This window comes from Callithrix jacchus, chromosome 5, assembly GCF_049354715.1.
Source record: "Callithrix jacchus isolate 240 chromosome 5, calJac240_pri, whole genome shotgun sequence".
In the NCBI taxonomy this organism is placed as follows: Eukaryota; Metazoa; Chordata; class Mammalia; order Primates; family Cebidae; genus Callithrix; species Callithrix jacchus.
Window position 1 is genome coordinate 88,678,783 of NC_133506.1, and position 19,189 is coordinate 88,697,971.

Here is a 19,189-nt window from a genome sequence, read left to right on the forward strand (position 1 = left end):
CCTTCCCCAACGCTGTTGCCACATCTCTAGCAGACCCCTTATTGCCAAGGGCATGGCTGTGTAACCACTGACAGCAGCAAAAAAGAGTCATGTCCCCATGGTGATAATGAATAGAAATTACAAGACTAATAGTGATGAATATCAAACACATTCTAATGCTGTACTTGAAAGAAATGCTTAACAACGTTCAAGAAGGGCATGAATTAAATAAGGACTTATTTTTATTGACATGAATTTCTTATTAGAATAAAATTTTATGACATCAGGATTCTTAAAATATTTCATACCTTAAATTATACAATAAATTTTTATAGTGAATTTTGTACATATATACCATATCTCGATTTTTTTTTTTTTTTGAGACAGTCTCCCTCCATCTCCAGGCGGCAGACTGGAGTGCAATGGCGCAATCTCAGCTCACTGCAACCTCTGCCTCCTGGGTTCAAGCAATTCTCCTGCCTCAGCCTCCTGAGTAGCTGGGACTACAGACACGCACCAGCACGCCCAGCTAATTTTTGTATTTTTAATAGAGACGGGGTTTCACCATGTTGGCCAGGACAGTCTCGATCTCCTGACCTTGTGATCCGCCCGCCTCGGCTTCTCAAAGTGCTGGGATTACAGGCATGAGCCACCACGCCTGGCCCCATATCTCGATTTTTAAAAAATCAAAGTTTTATGTCAATTTGCTTATAATCAGAAATGTGTTGTGTTTGACTTATGTATATATGCAGTATCATTAAAATTACTATAAAAATAAAAAGCTTAAACGTGAGTTAAGATGAAATTTATTTGTAATATCTTTTTTTTTTTTTTAAGGCAGAGTCTCACTCTGTCACCAGGCTAGAGTGCAGTGGCACAATCTCGGTTCACTGCAACCTCCACCTCCTGGGTTCAGGTGATTCTCCTGCCTCAGCCTCCTGGAATTACAGGTGTGCACCACCATGCCCAGCTAATTTTTTTTTTTTTTTTTTTGTATTTTTAGTAGAGACGGGGTTTCACCATGTTGGCTAGGCTGGTCTAAAACCCCAGACCTTAGGTGATCTGCCCACCTCGGCCTCCGAAAGTGCCAGGATTACAGGCATGAGCCACCACGCCCGGCTGTAATATAATTTCTGTATCTATGAAAAATTATTTCAGAAAAAATTCTGGAAAATAAGGTTGTCTTTATTATGTGACAGTGATCCTACAACTCATCATCACTAGTATAAAATGGACTCTGATTCACTTTCCTATCTACAGTGATGTTTATTAAACATACATGTGCCTTTCTAACTTCAGCACATGATCACTTAAATTTAATAATGACCTGTTGAATTGTGATGCTTCCTCCCATGACAAAATCTTAGACATATTTTTGCATATAAAAGTGGTCTGTGACCCAAAGCTAGTTGGTGGGGGCTCATATCTGCAACCAGGACCTAAGTGACAATTTTTAACCTAAGGAAAATACAATGGTCATGATGTTTCCTAGAATATGTATCACTTACTCTATCAAATCTAAGACACCGTTAACTTTAAGAAACTATACATCCATTATTTTATGTGCCACCACAAAAACTTCTGCCAAGTAAACTGACACAATTCTTTATTATCACATCATTTTTAAGATGCATCCCAATTTCAGAGATGTTAAAATGTAGAGGGAGAAAGTGAATCTTAGAATCAGTGAAATACATCCTAGTATACAATGAAATGTTAATTGGGATGTGATTTTTACATATCAGATTTTCTAAAGGCAGATCACTAAAGCATCCTGGTTGCTTTCATCCTCCTTTTGCAGCCTCTTTATCCTTCTAGATGTCATCTTCTTATATCCAGCTTCCACCATCTGCTGACACACCCCCCCCATCCCATAGTGTTTTCACAGACTTCTTATAGAACAACACAGAAGAAAAGCAAACAAGGTGACAAGATTGTTCACCACACCAACCTCTCCCCTGTGTTGTGGGCACAGACCAGGACCAGCACTGAGAGCTTCTAGCAAGTCTGGAGGCCAACCCTGGAAATACATGGCCCTAAAAAGAAACCAGAGTTTACAAAACAAACTTATTAGATTCCTTTAATTCCTGCCCTCATCATCTTTTGCCTAGATTATTGCAACTACCCTCTAATTGAGCTTCTGCCTCTAGCCTCACCCTTTGGTGATACATCTCTCAGACTTCAGCCAGTGATCTTTTTAAACCATAGTCTGTTTGTGTCATTGACCTTCATTTACTACTTGAAGGATTAAGTCCTTTAATGTAGCATAAAAAGACCAGTAATGATCCAGCCTCATATACTGACTGTCTTCTCCAGTAATTCCAATAACTAAACATGTTGTTTTCCCCCTCAGTGCATTTATTCATGCTCTCCCTTTGCCTGTCATGTCCATCCCCCACCTTCCATGCCTATAAATCTCCTGTTCATCTTTCAGCATCTAGTTTACATTGTCATCTCTACTGGAGGCCATCTTAGACACTTCTCCCTCTGTGCCTTCCCTCATACCAAGGATATATCTCCATTGTGCTTGTCATACTGTATATTAAGGTACTTATTTGTCTGTTTCCTTACTCAACCAGAGACAGTGCCTGACAAATAGCTCAATAAATGTTTAATTAGTGTTATTTTGCATATCAGTGATCAGTGTATTTCTCCCCAGCCACTTCCCCTCCTCCCCCTACCCGTGGATCTTACATGACCTGTCTGTGCTGGGGTCTTCCAAGGTTCAAAGTAGATGAAAGAGTCATTTGGGTTTCTGCATTCTCTTTAGTGTCAGCATCCCATCCAAACAGGCTCTGGCTGTTTCCCCAACACTGAGCTACATCCTGTCTGCCTCTTCCAACTCTTTAGATGTTTCCCTTTCAAAAAAGACCATTTCTGTCAGATTATCTCATCAGATGCTGACAAGCTAGGGAACAAATTCTGTTACTGCTCTTTTAGGAAGAAAGTTGGCTCCTAACTGCTCTGCAGTTTGATGTTTTATAGAATTGGCTTTACCTTAATCTCCTTTCTTTTAGAAAGTTTTAACAGTTTTCGATAAATCTCATATGAAATCCAGCTATACAACTCTTTGCTCTTGGATTTTGAAAAGCCCAGATTCTGTTCTACACAGTTGTGTTGTTCTAAGATGAAACTGGCCAGCTGTGCTAATAACCATGTCCAGCTATCAACTGAAGGTTGCTGCCAAATGACATCATAACCTAAACAACGGAGATAACACAACAAAGAAAAAGGCCAAGTGGAACATTCCCTCTCATATAAATGTTATCCAGTAGGGAGAAATGAGACAGCCAGAGCAGTGGAATTGTTGGAGTGGACAGTGTGGCTTTCCAGATTGGCAGTGGTTGTGAATATTCAGATGCGTTTTGTGAACTAGCATCATTAGTGAGAAGCTTGATTCTGAAATACTGTCTATATTTTCTCTAAGCTGCTATAAGTTCTTTCGTGAAAAATAATGTATTTAGCCACCTAACATAGAGATGTTTGCTGCAACCTCAGCCGCCTAGTAGCTGCTTTAAATGAGGTCAGAACGTGGGTTAGAAATTTTCCAAATGGTTTGTTTTATACACCAAGATAATTCTTATGGTTCCTAATAAGTGTCTATCCAGTCAAATTATTTAAACTACTCTTATGTTCTGACCCACATACAAAACTAACAATTTGTTTTCTTACCTATTAGAAATATGAACTTGAGAAACAGGGGACATCACTTACATTTAAAAAACAAGAGATAAAACATATTTGTCCAGTAAATAATTGTAGCCATTAACACCTGACCTCATCCACTCAGGGCTTGGAAAGGACCTCACCTCAGATGGGACCAAGCCACTGCCCTCCTGTAAGGAACTGGACAGAAATGCCAATGTCAAGAGTTCCAAAATAAAATTGAAAATACACAGAAGACAAGCCATATATAGAACTGGTTTAAGAGTGCAGATATCTTCTAAAATTATCACATTTTACTGCGTAAGCTCTTCTTATCCTTGTGGAAGAAAGGAAAATATTACTTGAAGGTTTACCTTTGTAGAAATTACAGGTAGTTTTGATTTTGCATATGACTCAGTAATGAATAAATTTGGCCATATCCAAAGATAAAATGCCATAATCTGCACTTAAGTGGAAAAGAATGCAAATGTCCATTTGATGTAAATTTTATTTGCTTCTCTGAATAGATTTTAATGTTTGCAAACTGCAGTATCCGTGCCTGCTAACTATTATCATTTTCTGATTTATTATTGGAGTATGAGGCTATAATAAAAGAAGGACCTGCTGACCACTACACCAATTTTTTAATTTGGAAAAAAAAATCTTTATACTCTTTCTTTAAAATGAAGTATAACTCTTCCATGTTCTAACAGTGTTTTCCATCCTCCTTACCCTCATTATTTTTTTAAAAACTATAGACCTATACACCTGAGATCCCACAGTTAAATGAAACAAATATTTGTTAAAAGACAGACTTCATTTCTCCGAATTCCTCTTTCTGCTGTTGAAATGATAATCCGAGAACACAAGAGGCGTTTGTAAAATCTCCTTTGTATCAGAGATCATATTGTCAGTGGACAGTGGCACAAGAATAAGAATGTATCTGTGTTTTTCCTGATGTGTCTCTTAAACTCACTGTAGCTATTTTTACCTGTGACTTCATTATTTTACATTCAGAAGAAAATAGTCTTTGTCATACCTCTTTTCCCATCTTTAAGACTGCTACCTTGAGTAATTCTAAACCTTATATTTAAAAAAAATGTTGCAAATGTGCCAGAAACTTCTGTATCAACTCATGAAGAAAAAGAATGAAAACTGGCCCCAAGACCTTGGGCTGCAATTCCTAACACTGATTCAGAGCCCAAGCGTAGAGCTTGGCTGGAGGTAGTTCCCAGCTAATTCTTTAAAAATATATATATATATATTTATCTCTGCAAAGACTCTTGTCTTTAGATTCCACTCACACAGAAAGTTTGTAGCTAGGAAGAGGTACTAAACAAAAGGTACACCAAAGCAGAGCAGACAGTCTGGTTAGGGAAAATGAAACCAAGTGAGTTTGATTAAAGGTGATTTTTCAATAGATTTATTATAATTGTCTCCAAATTTTGTGAGGCAATTTAAATGTACCTTTATTCATTATTTTTCTTTAGAACTTTTGTTTATGGAAAAGGTGGCAAAAATAGTTATTCTTAGAAGTAAAGTAGCAGTACATTAATGAAACACAGGGATATGTCACATTTAACATTGAGCACTAGAGATGACGAGAAGCACCTCTCCTCAGTCTTTGTTCTCTGCCCTTAGCCCTAACAGCTGCAGCCGGAAGGGGCAAACTGGAGGTGTGCCGTCTGCTCTTGGAACAAGGGGCGGCAGTGGCCCAGCCAAACCGCCGAGGGGCAGTGCCGCTATTCAGCACAGTGCGCCAGGGCCACTGGCAGGTAAGCAGGGTGGCCAGTTCCAGTCCCTCAGGCAGGACTTCTGATGCAGAGAGCAGAATGATCACAAGTAAAAGTTTGGGTTACTCAGCAGTGATCAGGTGTGAGACTTGGACCTTTGTTATGAATATTCTGGTTAATTGAGCATGCATGCGACAGTTAACATTCAAAACCATCACTTGATATAGATTGTATAGAAGGATTGCTACTGTTGTCCAGGTAATAGAGTGATCTCCTTCTCAAATTTCACAGCATCCAAAGACTCCTTGGAAGGTTCATTTCTCAGCAGACTTCTGCTAGTCACTTACTTGCAAGTATCTGAGACTTACTAAGAAAAAATGCAGTGAATGCAAATTCTAGTGATATAGTCCTTTTAGATGTTTGGATTCTGGATAAATGTTAATTTATACACTTGGGATGGAAAAAAAAGCACACTGATAATAATCTTCAGAAGTATTTGAATAGAAAAAAGGCCGTAGAAACCAAACAGCCCTAAAGAGTTACCAGAGACACTTTATTATGTTCTGTTCAGTCGGAAGTATTAACTGCAGGCAGATTTGTAACCACTAGAGGGCAATAAAGGAGTGATTTATGTTGGGATTTCCACTATGGAATTGTTTTATCTACATCTTGACCTTTGTTAAGTTCTTTTTTACTTAGTGGCTGAGTCAAGACATTCAGAGTTGAATCCTTCTCATTTGGCTGTCCGTAAGAGAGTTAGATATTAAATCACATGGTACTAGGACTCTACAGGTACTTATACAGGGTTCTCGCAGTGGAAAGATACATATAGAGGTGACTTATACAGCAGTAGGAATTCGTACAGAGTAAGAGATAGTGTGCACATGTCTTCTCAGCGCTCTTCTTTGAGCTAACTGGTTCCTCTTTCTCTGCACTTGCAGATTGTTGATCTTTTACTTACCCATGGAGCTGATGTCAACATGGCAGACAAGCAGGGCCGCACTCCCCTGATGATGGCTGCCTCCGAAGGCCATCTAGGAACTGTGGACTTCCTACTTGCACAAGGTTAGTCTTGGGATGCTAAAGCTGGCTGGCTAGTGCCCGTAATTACCTGGTGAACTCATGATTTCCAGCAATGGTTCCCAGGAGATACTAAGAACAGATATTAATCCAGTTGGTTGGAAAATGAAAGGCCATCTCCTTCCGTCTTGTATTCAGTGGAATGCTTCTGACTCTGACACTATTTCTTTATGACTTGAGGAATTTAAATGAAATTAACATATTGTTTTGTTGTTGTTTTTTTTGAGACGGAGTTTCGCTCTTGTTACCCAGGCTGGAGTGCAATGGTGCAATCTCAGCTCACCGCAACCTCCGCCTTCTGGGTTCAGGCAATTCTCCTGCCTCAGCCTCCTGAGTAGCTGGGACTACAGGCACGCACCACCTTGCCCAGCTAATTTTTTGTATTTTTAGTAGAGACGGCGATCCTGGTCTTGATCTCTTGACCTTGTGATCCACCCGCCTCTGGCCTCCCAAAGTGCTGGGATTATAGGCATGAGCCACCACGCCCAGCCTGAAATTAACATACTGTAAATTCTCATTCAGATCAGTAGTCTCCAAACTTTGATTTTTAAAAAATATATACTCACTATATGTTCATCTTCCAGGGATTGTGTTTTGACTTTAACTTTATCAATTCTTTTGTAAGCCTGCACAACTAATATTTTTCTTGAATTCAAAGGAGGCAAATTGTAGTGAAGACCCCAGCTGACTGTGGGATCCTATTTGGGGAATCAAGATTATTACCCTGTTATAATAAATTCCCTTTGACACTTCCCAACATCCACAAATTCCTGGTGAATGGGAAATAAGTTAAAGGAGACAGTGGTCACACCACCATCGTAAAGCACATCAGGTTCCCGTTGCTTGCTGTGACCTGCGCCTAACGGTGGCTGCTGATGGTGGACCTCTGTAGTAGAAAAAGCTCATCACTGGTGACTCTGCAGTGCCATCTAGTGGAGCTTGAGCGTTTGCATGAAGCAAGAGGCAGAGGCAGTCATTCCAGTTAGCCTCCACTATTAGTAAACTGGACCCAAACATCTGTAATTATATCCACAAGCACAGGTACTTTCCTTCAAGGAAACCAACCTCCTGAACAATGATGTCTAGGCTGGAGCACCTGAGGGTAGTTTAATTAGGAAGAAATTAGGTTTCTTCTAAGATTTCAAACTACAGCTCAGTCAGAGACTTATTGGATCTTTAGCTGTATCCCTCAAGTAAGATTTGTTTCCTCAGACTCAGACTCAAGGCTGGGTCAGAATCAGAGTTGCTATTACAGGTTGTGAAGTGGCTCTTGGTTCCCCCATATAAGCTACCAAAGAAATTTGCCTTCATAAATATCTATCTTCATTTCTACTGGGGAAAGCAGGAAAGAGGAAGGATTACCTAGATTCTCAAGATAAGTTGTGTCAGGAGTAAATACTCCAGAACAAACCCAGTCCACTGAAAGAGGCAGGACCTCTTGTGCCACTGATAACCTTTAGATAGCTGCAAAGTACCTGTCATGTGCCAGTAGAGGCTCCGTAGCCACAGATTCCAGGTATTTCTTTCATTCACCAATGGAGAGATTTTCTTCTTTGAACTGTTTCATTTTTTTCTGCACTTAAATGAGAGGCTTTCACTTAATAATGAATTCAACAAAGATTTATTTAGGCTATGTCATTAGCGTAAATAGTTCCTATACTAGGAACTATGAGTAGCTCTGATTTTTTTTAATTAATGCACTATAATCTGTGCCCTCAAAGGTCTATAATGTGGCAAGGAAGAGATAAAGCAAAGATAAATACCTTAAAAAGCAGAGAATCCCGAGTGCTCTGATAAAGGGATACTTTGAGTTAGACCAGGACAGGCTTCGAAATTTGAATAGGAAAAATGTCCTAGATTTAGGGAGAGGACGTAACATAGATGAAAGGCCAAAGAGGAGTAACAGGTTTAGAGAAATATGCGAGCTGTCCAGTAAAGTGTAAGAGGACTACAGAACGTAAAATTGCAAAGGTATATGGAAAGAAATGGAAAAGGACCATGTTAAAAGAATCTGGGGAGGCCTTAAAATTTTTTAAATAAGGAATTGATGCCAGAGTTATGCTTTAAAAACAATCACTCTGGCAGTATGTGAGCAGTAGACTTGATAAAGGAGCCAGGAGATCAGTTAAGAAGCCATTATAATGAAACAGATGAGGCATAAAGAGGTCCTAACCCAAGGACAGTAGCTTTCAGAATAGAACAGAAGGGCTATGTGCAAGAGGTATTTTGGATATGAAGTCTGAGTAGATGTAGGAAGGAAGGATAGAAGAGTTAAAAAGATAACTCCAGAGTTGTAAGATGGATGTTTGGGAGAATTGTGATTTCATTAACTGCATGAGAGAGAAAGGAGGAAGATTGCAAATTGGATTTTGGAAGGATTTAACATATTATGGATTTGTTTCATATGTAACTCCTTTTAATTTCTTTTCTTTGGAAAAATCAGTTTCTTTAATATACAATCAGAACTTTCTTATCCTACTTTTTCCACCATTGGAGACTTTGTCCAGGGAATTTATAGATGTTGCATCTAAAAAAACTCCTTGGATTCTCTTCCATATTTAAATTTATTCCACATAGAGTCAATGCTTTAATTGCAAACTGTACCATTACCTAAATGGCTCTCATCAGGAGAGCCTTCCAGCTTTTCATCCTGCTGTGGGAAACCACAAACTCTACTGACCTCCAGGAATGCAAAGGTGATAGGCTAGATGACTGCTGAGTAAAACCTGAGCCTGCTGTGGCAGGTCCTAAGCTTGAGCTGACATCTGAATCCTGTCCAGCTGAGGGGGCAGCTAAGTGTCCTGGTGCAGTAAGTTGATATCTGATGTAGTTAAATACGACATGCCTACTGTGTGAAAAGAGTTAGGTACTCTTCAAAACTAGCAAATAAATGATAGGCTCCTTGTCATCGAAGACCTTACAGTCTGGGCCTTAACCAAATGTATATTGGATTTTAGACTGATTACAAAGCAGCATGTCAGGTATGCTTGATTCTTTAAAGTGAAAATAGAAAGGTTGAAGGGAAACATGCACAATATGAAAGAGTGGGCGGAGAATTTGAAAAGGAAGGTGGAATTACTGAATAAGGCTGAGGAGTTTAAACTCTGAATTTCTTGTTTATTGTATTTGGTTTTTTTGTCTTTTTGTAGAGGCAAGTTCTCGCTCCATCACCCAGGCTGGAGTGCAGTGGCCTGATCATAGCTCACCAAGGCCTGGAACTCATGGGCTCAAGCGATCCTCCCATCTCAGCCTACCTAGTAGCTAAGACTACAGGCTCACACCACCACAACTGGCTAATTTTTTAGTGTTTTGTAGAGACAGAGTCTTACCATGTTGTTCAGGCTGATCTCAGATTTCGGGCCTCAAGTAATCCTCCCCACCTTAGCCTCCCAAAGTGCTGGGATTATAGAGAGTCACTCCACACAGTGAAATATTTAATTGACAAGTAAAAATTGTATATGTAGCTATGTGTTGCTTAATCATAGGGATATGTTCAGAGAAATGCATTCTAAGAACTGTGTCCTTAGGTGATTTTGTCATTTGTAAGCATCATAGAATGCACTTAGACAAACCAAGATGGTGTAGCCTACTACACACCTAGGCTACAAACCTGTGTAGCCTGTTACTGCCCTGAGTTACTATAAACACTTGTAACACAGTGTGGTATCTGTGAAGCTAAACATGTCTAAACATAGACAAGAATGATATTTATGGTGAACAATATATTTATGGTGTATACAGGCTGTATATCCCTTATCCGAAATACTTGGTTGCATATTCTGTTCCAGAAGCGTTTCAGATTTGGGATTTTGTTTTTTGCATTTTGACTGTTTGCATTATACTTACTGGTTGAACATTACTAATCCAAAAATGTGAAATCCAAAGTGCTGCAATGTGTATTTCCTTTGAGTGTCATGTTGGCGCTCAAAAAGGTTCAGATGGCGGAGTGTTTCTGATTTTAGATTTTCAGATTAGGGATACTTAAGCTGCATACGTGTATACTGTGGAATGGCTAAGCCAGGCTACTTTATGTGTGCATTACCTCGCACACTTACCCATTTTTCTTCTGGTGAAAATGCTTAAAATGTACTTTCATAGCAATTTTCAAGTATATATTATTAATAACTATCACTCTGACTATAGTTAAGAACTATGGAGTAGATTGAGTGTACTAGTTAGTAACTAATACAGTAGATCTCCTGAACTTATTTCTTCTAAGTGAATTTTGTGTCTTTGACCAACATCTCCCCGATCCCCCCTCATCTCCTAGTTTCTGGTAACCACCATTTTATTCTGTGATTCTATGAATTTAACTTTATTAAACTCTAGATTTCTTTCATGGCCTGAGCTCAGTGTCCTCTCACATGTTTATTTCCCCCACCTGGGGAGGGAGAAATGGCCTGGCACTGCGATCAGTGACAAACATGTCCTGGGGCTCCTATTTGAGGAGACTGTCTCAAGGAGTTAGCACCATTATCAATGGAAAGCTTCTGCTCAGTTCAGAAAATATTCACTGAGCTCCAGTGTAGTGAAGATGAGGTAGGTGGATCACTTGAGGTCAGAGTTCAAGACTAGCCTAGCAAACATGGTGAAACCCCGTCTCTACTAAAAATACAAATATTAGCCAGAGCTGGTGGTGCATGCTTCTTTGGAGGCTGAGGCAGGAGGATTGTCTGAACCCAGGAGGTGGAGGTTGCAGTGAGTCGAGATCGGGCCACTGCACTCCAGCCTGGGCAACAGAACCAGACTGCATCTCAAGGAAAAAAGAAAAAGAAGAAGAAAATGCTCATTGAGAATTTATTACCTGCAAATAGGATACATAAGAATAGATAAATAATGGAATAAGTTGACTTATGTTAAGCATATTTAAGATGAGGTAGCAGTGAACCATGAGAAGCTTCTTAGAGGCAGGAGGATGGAGGTAGTTCCTAGAGAATGGGAAGAAGTGAGGCAAGTCTTGGGGGAAGAAGAGCTCTTCCACATAGGGAGCAACGTGACCGAGAGTGAGGATGCAGGAGGATTTATGGGAGCCTTGAGAGGCAGTGAGCACATCCATCTGGCCAAAGTGGAGGATTTTCACAGGGGAATAATAAAACTTAAGTATAGAGAGTAATTAGGAATAGATTGTGGATGACCTTGAATACCCAGTAAAACAACTGGAATCTGTGTTAGTGAAAGCTTGTAGGATGAACTTTTTAACAGTTTTATTGAGATATAATTGGCATACCAGGATCAGTCTTAACATGGAAGTAGTCCAGAAGCAAGCGGTGTTCTTTGGTGGAGCATGCCCCTTCGACACACTTCCCCGCCTGCTGTGCATTTCCATGTCTCCTCAGCCCTATGCTGTCACTTGCCTTTGCAGGTGCCTCCATTGCTCTCATGGACAAAGAAGGATTGACAGCCCTCAGCTGGGCTTGTTTGAAGGGCCATCTCTCAGTAGTACGTTCTCTGGTGGATAACGGAGCTGCCACAGACCATGCTGACAAGAACGGCCGTACCCCACTGGATCTGGCAGCTTTCTATGGTGATGCTGAGGTGGTGAGTTCCTTTAAACAACCCTCGGGAAAGTAGGGAGAGGGGCTGTTCTCCATCCATACTAGCTGGGGTCGAAAGTGGAGTGAGGTATTGATGATTCCTGATACAGAGCTCTCAGATCTATACCTGCCAGAGAACAGGAACATTCAAATTGCTACTAAAGATCAAGAATGTAGCTAAGGCCTGAAATATCATGGCTGTATAGCCTGATTCAGGCCAGCAGTAGAAGGGCAGGCAGCAGCCAGAGCCCTTGGTGGAACAGTGCTGAGCCATTACGCCTGTCCTAACTGCTCTGCTTGATCTGTGTCCTAGGTCCAATTCCTGGTAGATCATGGGGCCATGATCGAGCATGTTGACTACAGTGGAATGCGCCCTTTGGATAGGGCCGTGGGGTGCCGGAACACCTCTGTGGTTGTCACTCTTCTGAAGAAAGGAGCCAAGATAGGTAGGAGAAGGGAAGAGGGTGTTGGCCATCTGTGCCCAGGGGCCAGACTGGTCCAGTGGTCTGGCTGCCCTGGGTATTTGGTGTGAGCGTATATAGTTCCCCCTCCTCCCTGGCCCAATTATTGTCCAAGTGAACAGAGAGGCTTTTAGCCAAGAGAAAGCGCCATCTGAGCCATGGTCTGCAGTCCCCTGTGTCCAGAACCACATGGTTCTCTACCGTGTCCCTTGTAGCCTTAGCCAGGAGGCTGCTCTGACCTTAAGCACCTCTCAGCACTGCCTCTGTTCCAGCCCCCACCTATCAGCATCCTGGATCTCTGCACTGCCGTGAGCCTTTGCTTTCCCTTGCTCTGAATGTGCTTCAGACTCAAGTCCCTGCTGCCGCTGTCCCAGCTGCTCCCCTGAGCCCACAGACCTGTAGATGAGGGTTGGCTGAAATGCTGGCTTTGTGCTGCCTGCCTCTCACTGCTGCTTTTTCCTTCTTTTTTTTTTCACCTTCATCCATTTTTTTTTCCTCTCCTACAACTTTTTGTTTTCTCCTTTCTTTGAAGGTTGTCAGACGTTACCGAGTCGCCCACGAGGTATATTTCACCGCTGTCAGCATCAGGCGTGGTCTGATGGCTTGGTCAGCTTTGCCTTCTCCTCTTTGGTTTAGCCTGCATGAGTTCCCTACACCTCTAATCTTTTAATTTACTTCACCTTAAAAGAAGATTTTTTTTAATGACTGTTGTAGAGAATAACTTGAACTTTTGATAACTAACCTTGAAAAGCATAGTTTGTAAATAATTCAGGCATTTGTAAACTAATCAATTTAACCTTTTCTTTCTTTTTGTGGGTAAAGTCATCCTCAGTAATGTTGGTTTGTTTCACGTCTGACTGACATTCGAACTGTGCTCCTGCTTCAAAGTGAATCCCAGGGAGTCCTAGTTGGTACTTACTATTTAAGGGAACCTTTAGAACTATTAATGGTTTCCCTTCTGCAAAGTACATATTTTAGTTAAGAGCTAAATAAACATCTGGGGGGTTTGAGTCCCAAACCCAAAATAAATTAACCTTTTTGAACTTTTCAAATCCTGCAGCAATGCTTAATGTAAATCCATTCTCCCAATTTCCTTATTTAAAATAATTCCAAACTAAGCCATTGCCTGCCCACATGCAGCATGCAGGCTTTGCTGCCCTCGTGTGGGGCAGGCTCACATGGTTCCAATATTCTTATTTTAAGGTGAATACAAATCCAACGCAGCTTCTTGGCAGTGGGAGTCACTAAAATACTCCCAGGTCTAAAAGATGAGGTCATGATTGTGGAGCAAGTTGTTCTCTCAGCAGAAATTCCCCCAGGGTATTTTTTTCACCTAGCTTCCTACCACCCTTACATTGTATGAGTTTTTTACCCATCATGCATCCTGTACACTACAGGTCCAGCCACATGGGCGATGGCCACCTCCAAGCCAGACATCATGATCATCCTGTTGAGCAAGCTGATGGAAGAGGGGGACATGTTTTATAAGGTGAGGGGAGTGAGGGACACAGTTTCTTCAGAACAGCCACTCACTGTTTCCTACATGTAGAATCTTCCAAAGTCTTGATAATTCTCACCCTTAGTTGTAGAGGCAAAGGGAGAAAACTGTTCCTCAGTGATGGGCTAATGTGTTGGGGATCCTGGGCTTCTGCCTTACCAAAAGAGCAAGAGTAGCCTATACTCGCCTGTAGCTGATCGACCTAAAGCCCTAGTTTTCCCTGGTCACTAACCAGTGGTTACGTAGATTTTTACATGGAATCTGCTAGGTAGGATTTGGAGACTCATGGGACAAGTAACAGTAAAATCACATAGTATAGCTATTTCCAGTATGTTCATCTTAGCTTTCATACTTCATAATATATACATAGATTACAAAGTATATTGTAACAATAGCTTATCAGCATCCTTGAGTAAGATAAGGAAACCAAGACAAATAACAATTATAAGATTTGTTTGAAATCATGCACTGAATGACAACAACAAAAAATGTGGAGTCTTTTTGTACTCACAGTTCAAGCTGAAGTCTCCATACCCTGACACAAATAAACTCCCTTGGTCTATTCCATGTCAAAGCCATTGCACTGTGTTGAGATCAGCTGGATTATCCTCTCCTGAAGGTGCATACAAATCCAACCCAGTTTTTGGCAGCAAGCATCACTGACACATCCCCAGGCCTAAAAGATGAAGAACAGTGGTGAAGCATATTATTCTTACCTGTGTCAGAAGTGTACAAGTTCCTAGGAGCAGAATTCTGTCTTCTAAGTACCGTTTGAGTGAGTCTTGGTAATCTAGGACTCGCGGGCTTTCAGGAAGCTTGAGCCCTGGCCCAACCTTGATTCTACATGACTTCAAAGAAGGTCCTCATTACTCTAGATGTCATATTTGTGGACTTCACGATGGCATTGCTCTCAGGTTATGTCTTGCTTATAGCATAACTTCTGGTATTCTAAGGCAAGGAGTTCTCGTAATGAAAATATGCAGTGCCATTATTGTTCCCCTCAGAATTCTACCCTGAAAGACTCCAAATCTCTCCTTAGTAAATGGTGCTAAGGGAAAAATAAAAGACTAGGATCCCTGTGGAGCTGTAACTATAGAGAAGGAACAAGGTGGATAAAGATCAGCTAAAAGGGTGGGAGATGCTGCCTTCATCTTTCTGGGCTCAGCTTATAGAGTCTCAAAGTGGAAGAAAAGTTGGCCACTGTGGCCAGATGTCTAAATTGGTCGTAGATGTACATCTTGGATAATCCCTCCTACAATATCAGAGGGAATCCCAGACTCTAAACTTCACTTCTCTACTGCCATCCTACTCCATGCCTTTTCCAAAAATGGGGAACACTGATCAGTATTCTTTTATGCAGTGAGATTAGGGAAGCATCCGCTAGACTGCTTTAGTTCCCACATCCTTCATGAGGAAGAGAATGACTTCTAGAGGGCTGGCCAAGTGGAGTGTCAGACCAGCAAGAGTTTTCCAGACAAGCCAGAAATGAAGGAAAAGTAATTTAGGAGTGCTTGGGACTAGGAAGTCATATGTGTCCTACAGAGATCAGTTCAAGCAAAAGGAGCTTTGAAATGAGCATGATCAGCCTCTTTGGAATCTGGTTAGGAAGCCAGGGTCCAGGGCCTTCCATTTGCCAAGGCTTTGTCTCCCTGGCTTGTATCTTGGGTATTAGCTCAACCTTGCCTTTCCTGCCAGGTGAGTTTCCTTTAGAAAAGACGAGACCCTTCTGCTTTCATCATCAGGGCCAGAACTCCTCTCTAGGTTGGTGTTTGGGAGGGTTAGCCCTTAGTAACAGCTGCTGAGAAGAGGAAGGGAGTGGGGACCACACTTCCTCAGCTGTTCAGCAGACCAACTGTGTGTTTCACCATCTTGTGCTCCCATTAGAAAGGTAAAGTAAAGGAAGCTGCCCAGCGCTACCAGTACGCCCTGAAGAAGTTCCCTAGAGAAGGGTTTGGTGAGGACTTGAAAACTTTCCGGGAACTAAAGGTGTCTCTTCTCCTCAACCTCTCTCGGTGTCGCAGGAAAATGAACGTAAGTCCCTGTCACCCCAACTCCTTTTTGCAGTCCTGGAAGCTAATAGCCCACACTTCACTCACTGGCTTTTACCAGGCCCCTGAAATCCTCCTCTGCCCCATTTGGAACTTGGTTGTCCTTCACAGAGCACTGACATTTGCAATTTGAAAGAAATCAAGTCTAAGTACAATCTGTATCTCAAACTGTTAAGAAGTCAATGCTGCAAGTACTTTGCGGCTTTCTGAGTGTTCATAATTTCACCAAAAATGATGAGAATACCATCTTCCCCACTCCCATACCACCAAGTCAGTGTTCTGGTCTTCGGGAAAATGTGAGAGCAGTGGCCACTAGAATTCCAGTTGCAATTAGATAGGAGTTTAGTCACTACTTTCAGTATATTCCCTTGTCATTTGAAGAAGGGCTAAGAAGAGGGCTCAGGACCATGGTCTTGAAGATTAATTTCTGAGGCTATTCTTGAACTTTTTGCCTCTTTCCTCATCTTTGTATCCCAGCACACCATGTCCCTTCTCGTCCTAGAAGAAATCTCAGAACTCCCCCTGGACCTTTATCGTCTCCCTGGTAGGCCTCGGTCCTTCCTGCCTGCCTTACAGACCCATCTCAGATGCCTTCAGCCCCTACCCCTTCACATAAAGACACTCCAAGCCAAGAACCCGCGCTCAGATTTTGGGAAGAGCTAAGATTGTGTCAGGAGTCTCTGACATCCACCAGCCTGAGGTCTCATAGTTCTTCAGGAGATAAAAATAATCCAAGCCAAACAGATGTGTTGATCAATTAAAAACTCAGCTGGAAAGAAGCAAGATTTAAACTTCATGGCCAAAGATCTTCCAGAAAGATGATTTGTGTGTGTAACCTTTATATTATCCAATCCAGATCCTAAACCCTGACATCGGAAGGAGCCCGAGATAAACCTGACTGTCTCAGAGAACACATCCATGGCCCTCAGGCAGAGTTGTCCCAGGGTGCTGAGGGAAGTGGAGATGTGGAAGAGGCCCCCTCGGGAAGGGAGAGGGTGGTAGTCTTGGGAGACAGTGAGGTTCTCATGCCCATAGGGTCTCCCGTAAAATGGAAGGAACAGCACCGAGGCCTCCCCTGGCACCCGCCGGTAAGGACGAGGCACAGCTCAGAAGTTGCTGCCAACCCACTGATCTCTTTCCCCTACCAAATAACAGACTTTTAAAAAATGCCCTCATATTCTCAGGAATAAGGATGGTCCCAAAAGAACAAATAAAAGGGAAGGCTGGAAGCAGAGCAGGGACAGAAGGTGACCCATAAAAGATGAAATTCTTTCTAGCTCCACATTTCTTCAGAAGCAGTTAATAATCACCTCCTGGGCCAACACTGCACCCAGCACCAGACGTCTGTCTTCTTAGGTAGAGGATTTCCCATCAACTTTGTGATTTTTTTTTTTTTTACCTATGCCCCAGGGCCTTTGTTCTGCTCAAGGCTTTGTCTTCTGCCTTAGGAATCATGACTGTAACCAGAGGCTACCAGTACATGCTGTACTGTGGCTTTGACACTAAAAGAAGGGGAAAACCTTCCCTTTTAGCTTAGTATTTAAGGGAATACTAAAAACCATAGACTCTGCCTAGTCAGCATTGTTCCCCACCCCACGGTCTCTGTTCCCAAGGTCCTCAAAGTAAGGATAGCATCCCTGTGAACATCTTCCTCCAAGGATAGCACAGACCTAACTCACAGCTGGGCCTTCTCTTGTTTTGTTTTTAATTTTAAGTGTTTCCTAAGTAAGGAACCAGTTAAGAAAAGGAACAGAGCAGAGAAGCCTCTGTGAAATAGAAAGTGATAATTAATGAGCACCTACTATGTGCCAGGAACTGTGCAATGCTTTTAAATGCTGTATCACACTTCATCCTGCCTCTGCAGTAGGTATAGACAAGAAAATACACAATACACTCAGGAGTTACAAAGCCAGTCAGAGAATTGAACCCATGCCTGTCTGACACCCTCTCCCTCTAGTTTTCCTTTACAGACGTCATCCTTCTGACGTCACAGGACACCTTCTCACTTGTCCCTTAGAAAGCCAAAGTGCAGTGCGTGTAGCAGGAAGGTGTGGGGCTCAGATGAGTGTTCACACAAGGTGTGGAGATGGGTGTGTTTGCCTCCTACATGTGTGGATAACTTCAGGAGCTTCACTGGAAAGGGTTGGCATTTGGCTTCCAGACTCAGAACTTTATTAAAAAGGCAAAAAGAGGGAAAATTAAAACTATTTTAATATTCTGGGCAGATAAAGTCCAGTGAAAAGTTGCAGGGCTATACAGGGCAAAGGCATAAGGAAGTTTCAGCCCACAGTCCCCATGACTAGAGCCATGTCAGGCCCATCTAGCGTCCCAGGTGTTCCATCTGTAAATGTCAAAAAAATGTACAAATAATTTGTTTTATTCCCAAGTTGTCTATTTTTTATATGTCATCAATGACTCATTTGCACACCTATTGTAATGACAGGATTTTGGAATGGCGGAGGAATTTGCTACTAAGGCCCTGGAGCTGAAACCGAAATCTTATGAAGCTTACTATGCGAGAGCAAGGGCAAAACGCAGCAGCAGGTGAGGAGAGAGAGAGAGGGTGAAAGCAAGAGGTCTCTTCTCTGAAAATTTGGCCAAGGCAGTGTCGGCCACCCTGGGGCATATGTACCCAAACCCATCTCTGTCCTTGAGAATGCTCAGGGCCAGGCTTCGGGGATGACTCCGATAGCCCAGCCCTCAGCTAGAGATCAGCCAATCTGCTGGGCTGTGGAGACCACAGATGTTTCCCTTTGGGAGAAAAACACTTTTTCACTGGAGAATGGCAGCTTCTTCCAGGAGGCCTCTGCCATATCTCAGGCACTTTGCAACCCCCAAAGCAGCTAGCTTAAAAAGACAACAGTGACTGAAAGAAGTCACTGAAGCAGGGCATCCCACTGCCCCTTTCAGAGGGAAAAGTAGGATGGGTCACTTAACATCACAGGCTCCTCTTCCTTTTCATTTAGGCACTTGGGAAATCCCGGATTATTTAGTCTTGCTTCTGGGGCTCTCCTCAAGTCTGGTGGCATCAGACCTCCTTCTCACCTAAACCATCACACCACACACACACGGAGTCAGGAGGTCCTTGCTGCCAGGATTGAGAGGACCCAAGAGAACACCATTCCACATTCCTCATGCCCATCTGCTGTAGTTTGGATACTGGGTAGGAAAGCTCCCCAGAAGAACCTAGAACCTGCTGTCAGTAATCTTT

General features: G+C 42.1%; 2 protein-coding genes and 1 long non-coding RNA gene across 15 annotated transcripts in view; 1 reads left to right on the forward strand and 2 right to left on the reverse strand.

The window, feature by feature from the left end:
* The window catches only part of TANC2 (tetratricopeptide repeat, ankyrin repeat and coiled-coil containing 2), a 440,895-nt gene that overhangs the window by 413,149 nt on the left and 8,557 nt on the right, over window positions 1-19,189 (forward strand). For 10 of the 12 annotated variants that reach the window (XM_035300383.3, XM_035300388.3, XM_035300389.3 and 7 more), the window contains 8 exons: window positions 5,266-5,399; window positions 6,299-6,422; window positions 11,800-11,975; window positions 12,285-12,417; window positions 12,965-12,994; window positions 13,830-13,921; window positions 15,815-15,961; window positions 18,422-18,522. In XM_035300383.3, the coding sequence (XP_035156274.1) occupies window positions 5,266-5,399; window positions 6,299-6,422; window positions 11,800-11,975; window positions 12,285-12,417; window positions 12,965-12,994; window positions 13,830-13,921; window positions 15,815-15,961; window positions 18,422-18,522 (937 nt within the window). The remainder of the gene's footprint in view (window positions 1-5,265; window positions 5,400-6,298; window positions 6,423-11,799; window positions 11,976-12,284; window positions 12,418-12,964; window positions 12,995-13,829; window positions 13,922-15,814; window positions 15,962-18,421; window positions 18,523-19,189) is intronic. The other 2 variants (XM_035300386.3, XM_035300392.3) reach the window with 1 other exon arrangement.
* LOC144582607 (uncharacterized) lies at window positions 1,569-2,799 on the reverse strand. The gene is made up of 2 exons (XR_013535655.1): window positions 2,674-2,799; window positions 1,569-2,015 (listed from the first exon to the last, which is right to left on the reverse strand). It is a non-coding gene; the product is annotated as an uncharacterized LOC144582607 (long non-coding RNA).
* Window positions 11,621-19,189, reverse strand: part of CYB561 (cytochrome b561) — a 35,563-nt gene continuing 27,994 nt past the window's right edge. The window contains exons 8-9 of one of the 2 annotated variants that reach the window (XR_013535651.1): window positions 14,442-14,606; window positions 11,621-12,098 (exon numbers count right to left, since the gene is read on the reverse strand). Coding sequence is in view for 1 of the 2 variants with exons in the window: in XM_078373498.1 (XP_078229624.1) it covers window positions 14,534-14,606 (73 nt within the window). In the remaining variant the exon portion in view is untranslated. Of the gene's footprint in view, window positions 12,099-12,939; window positions 14,607-19,189 lie in introns of those variants that run through there. The other variant, XM_078373498.1, reaches the window with a different exon arrangement.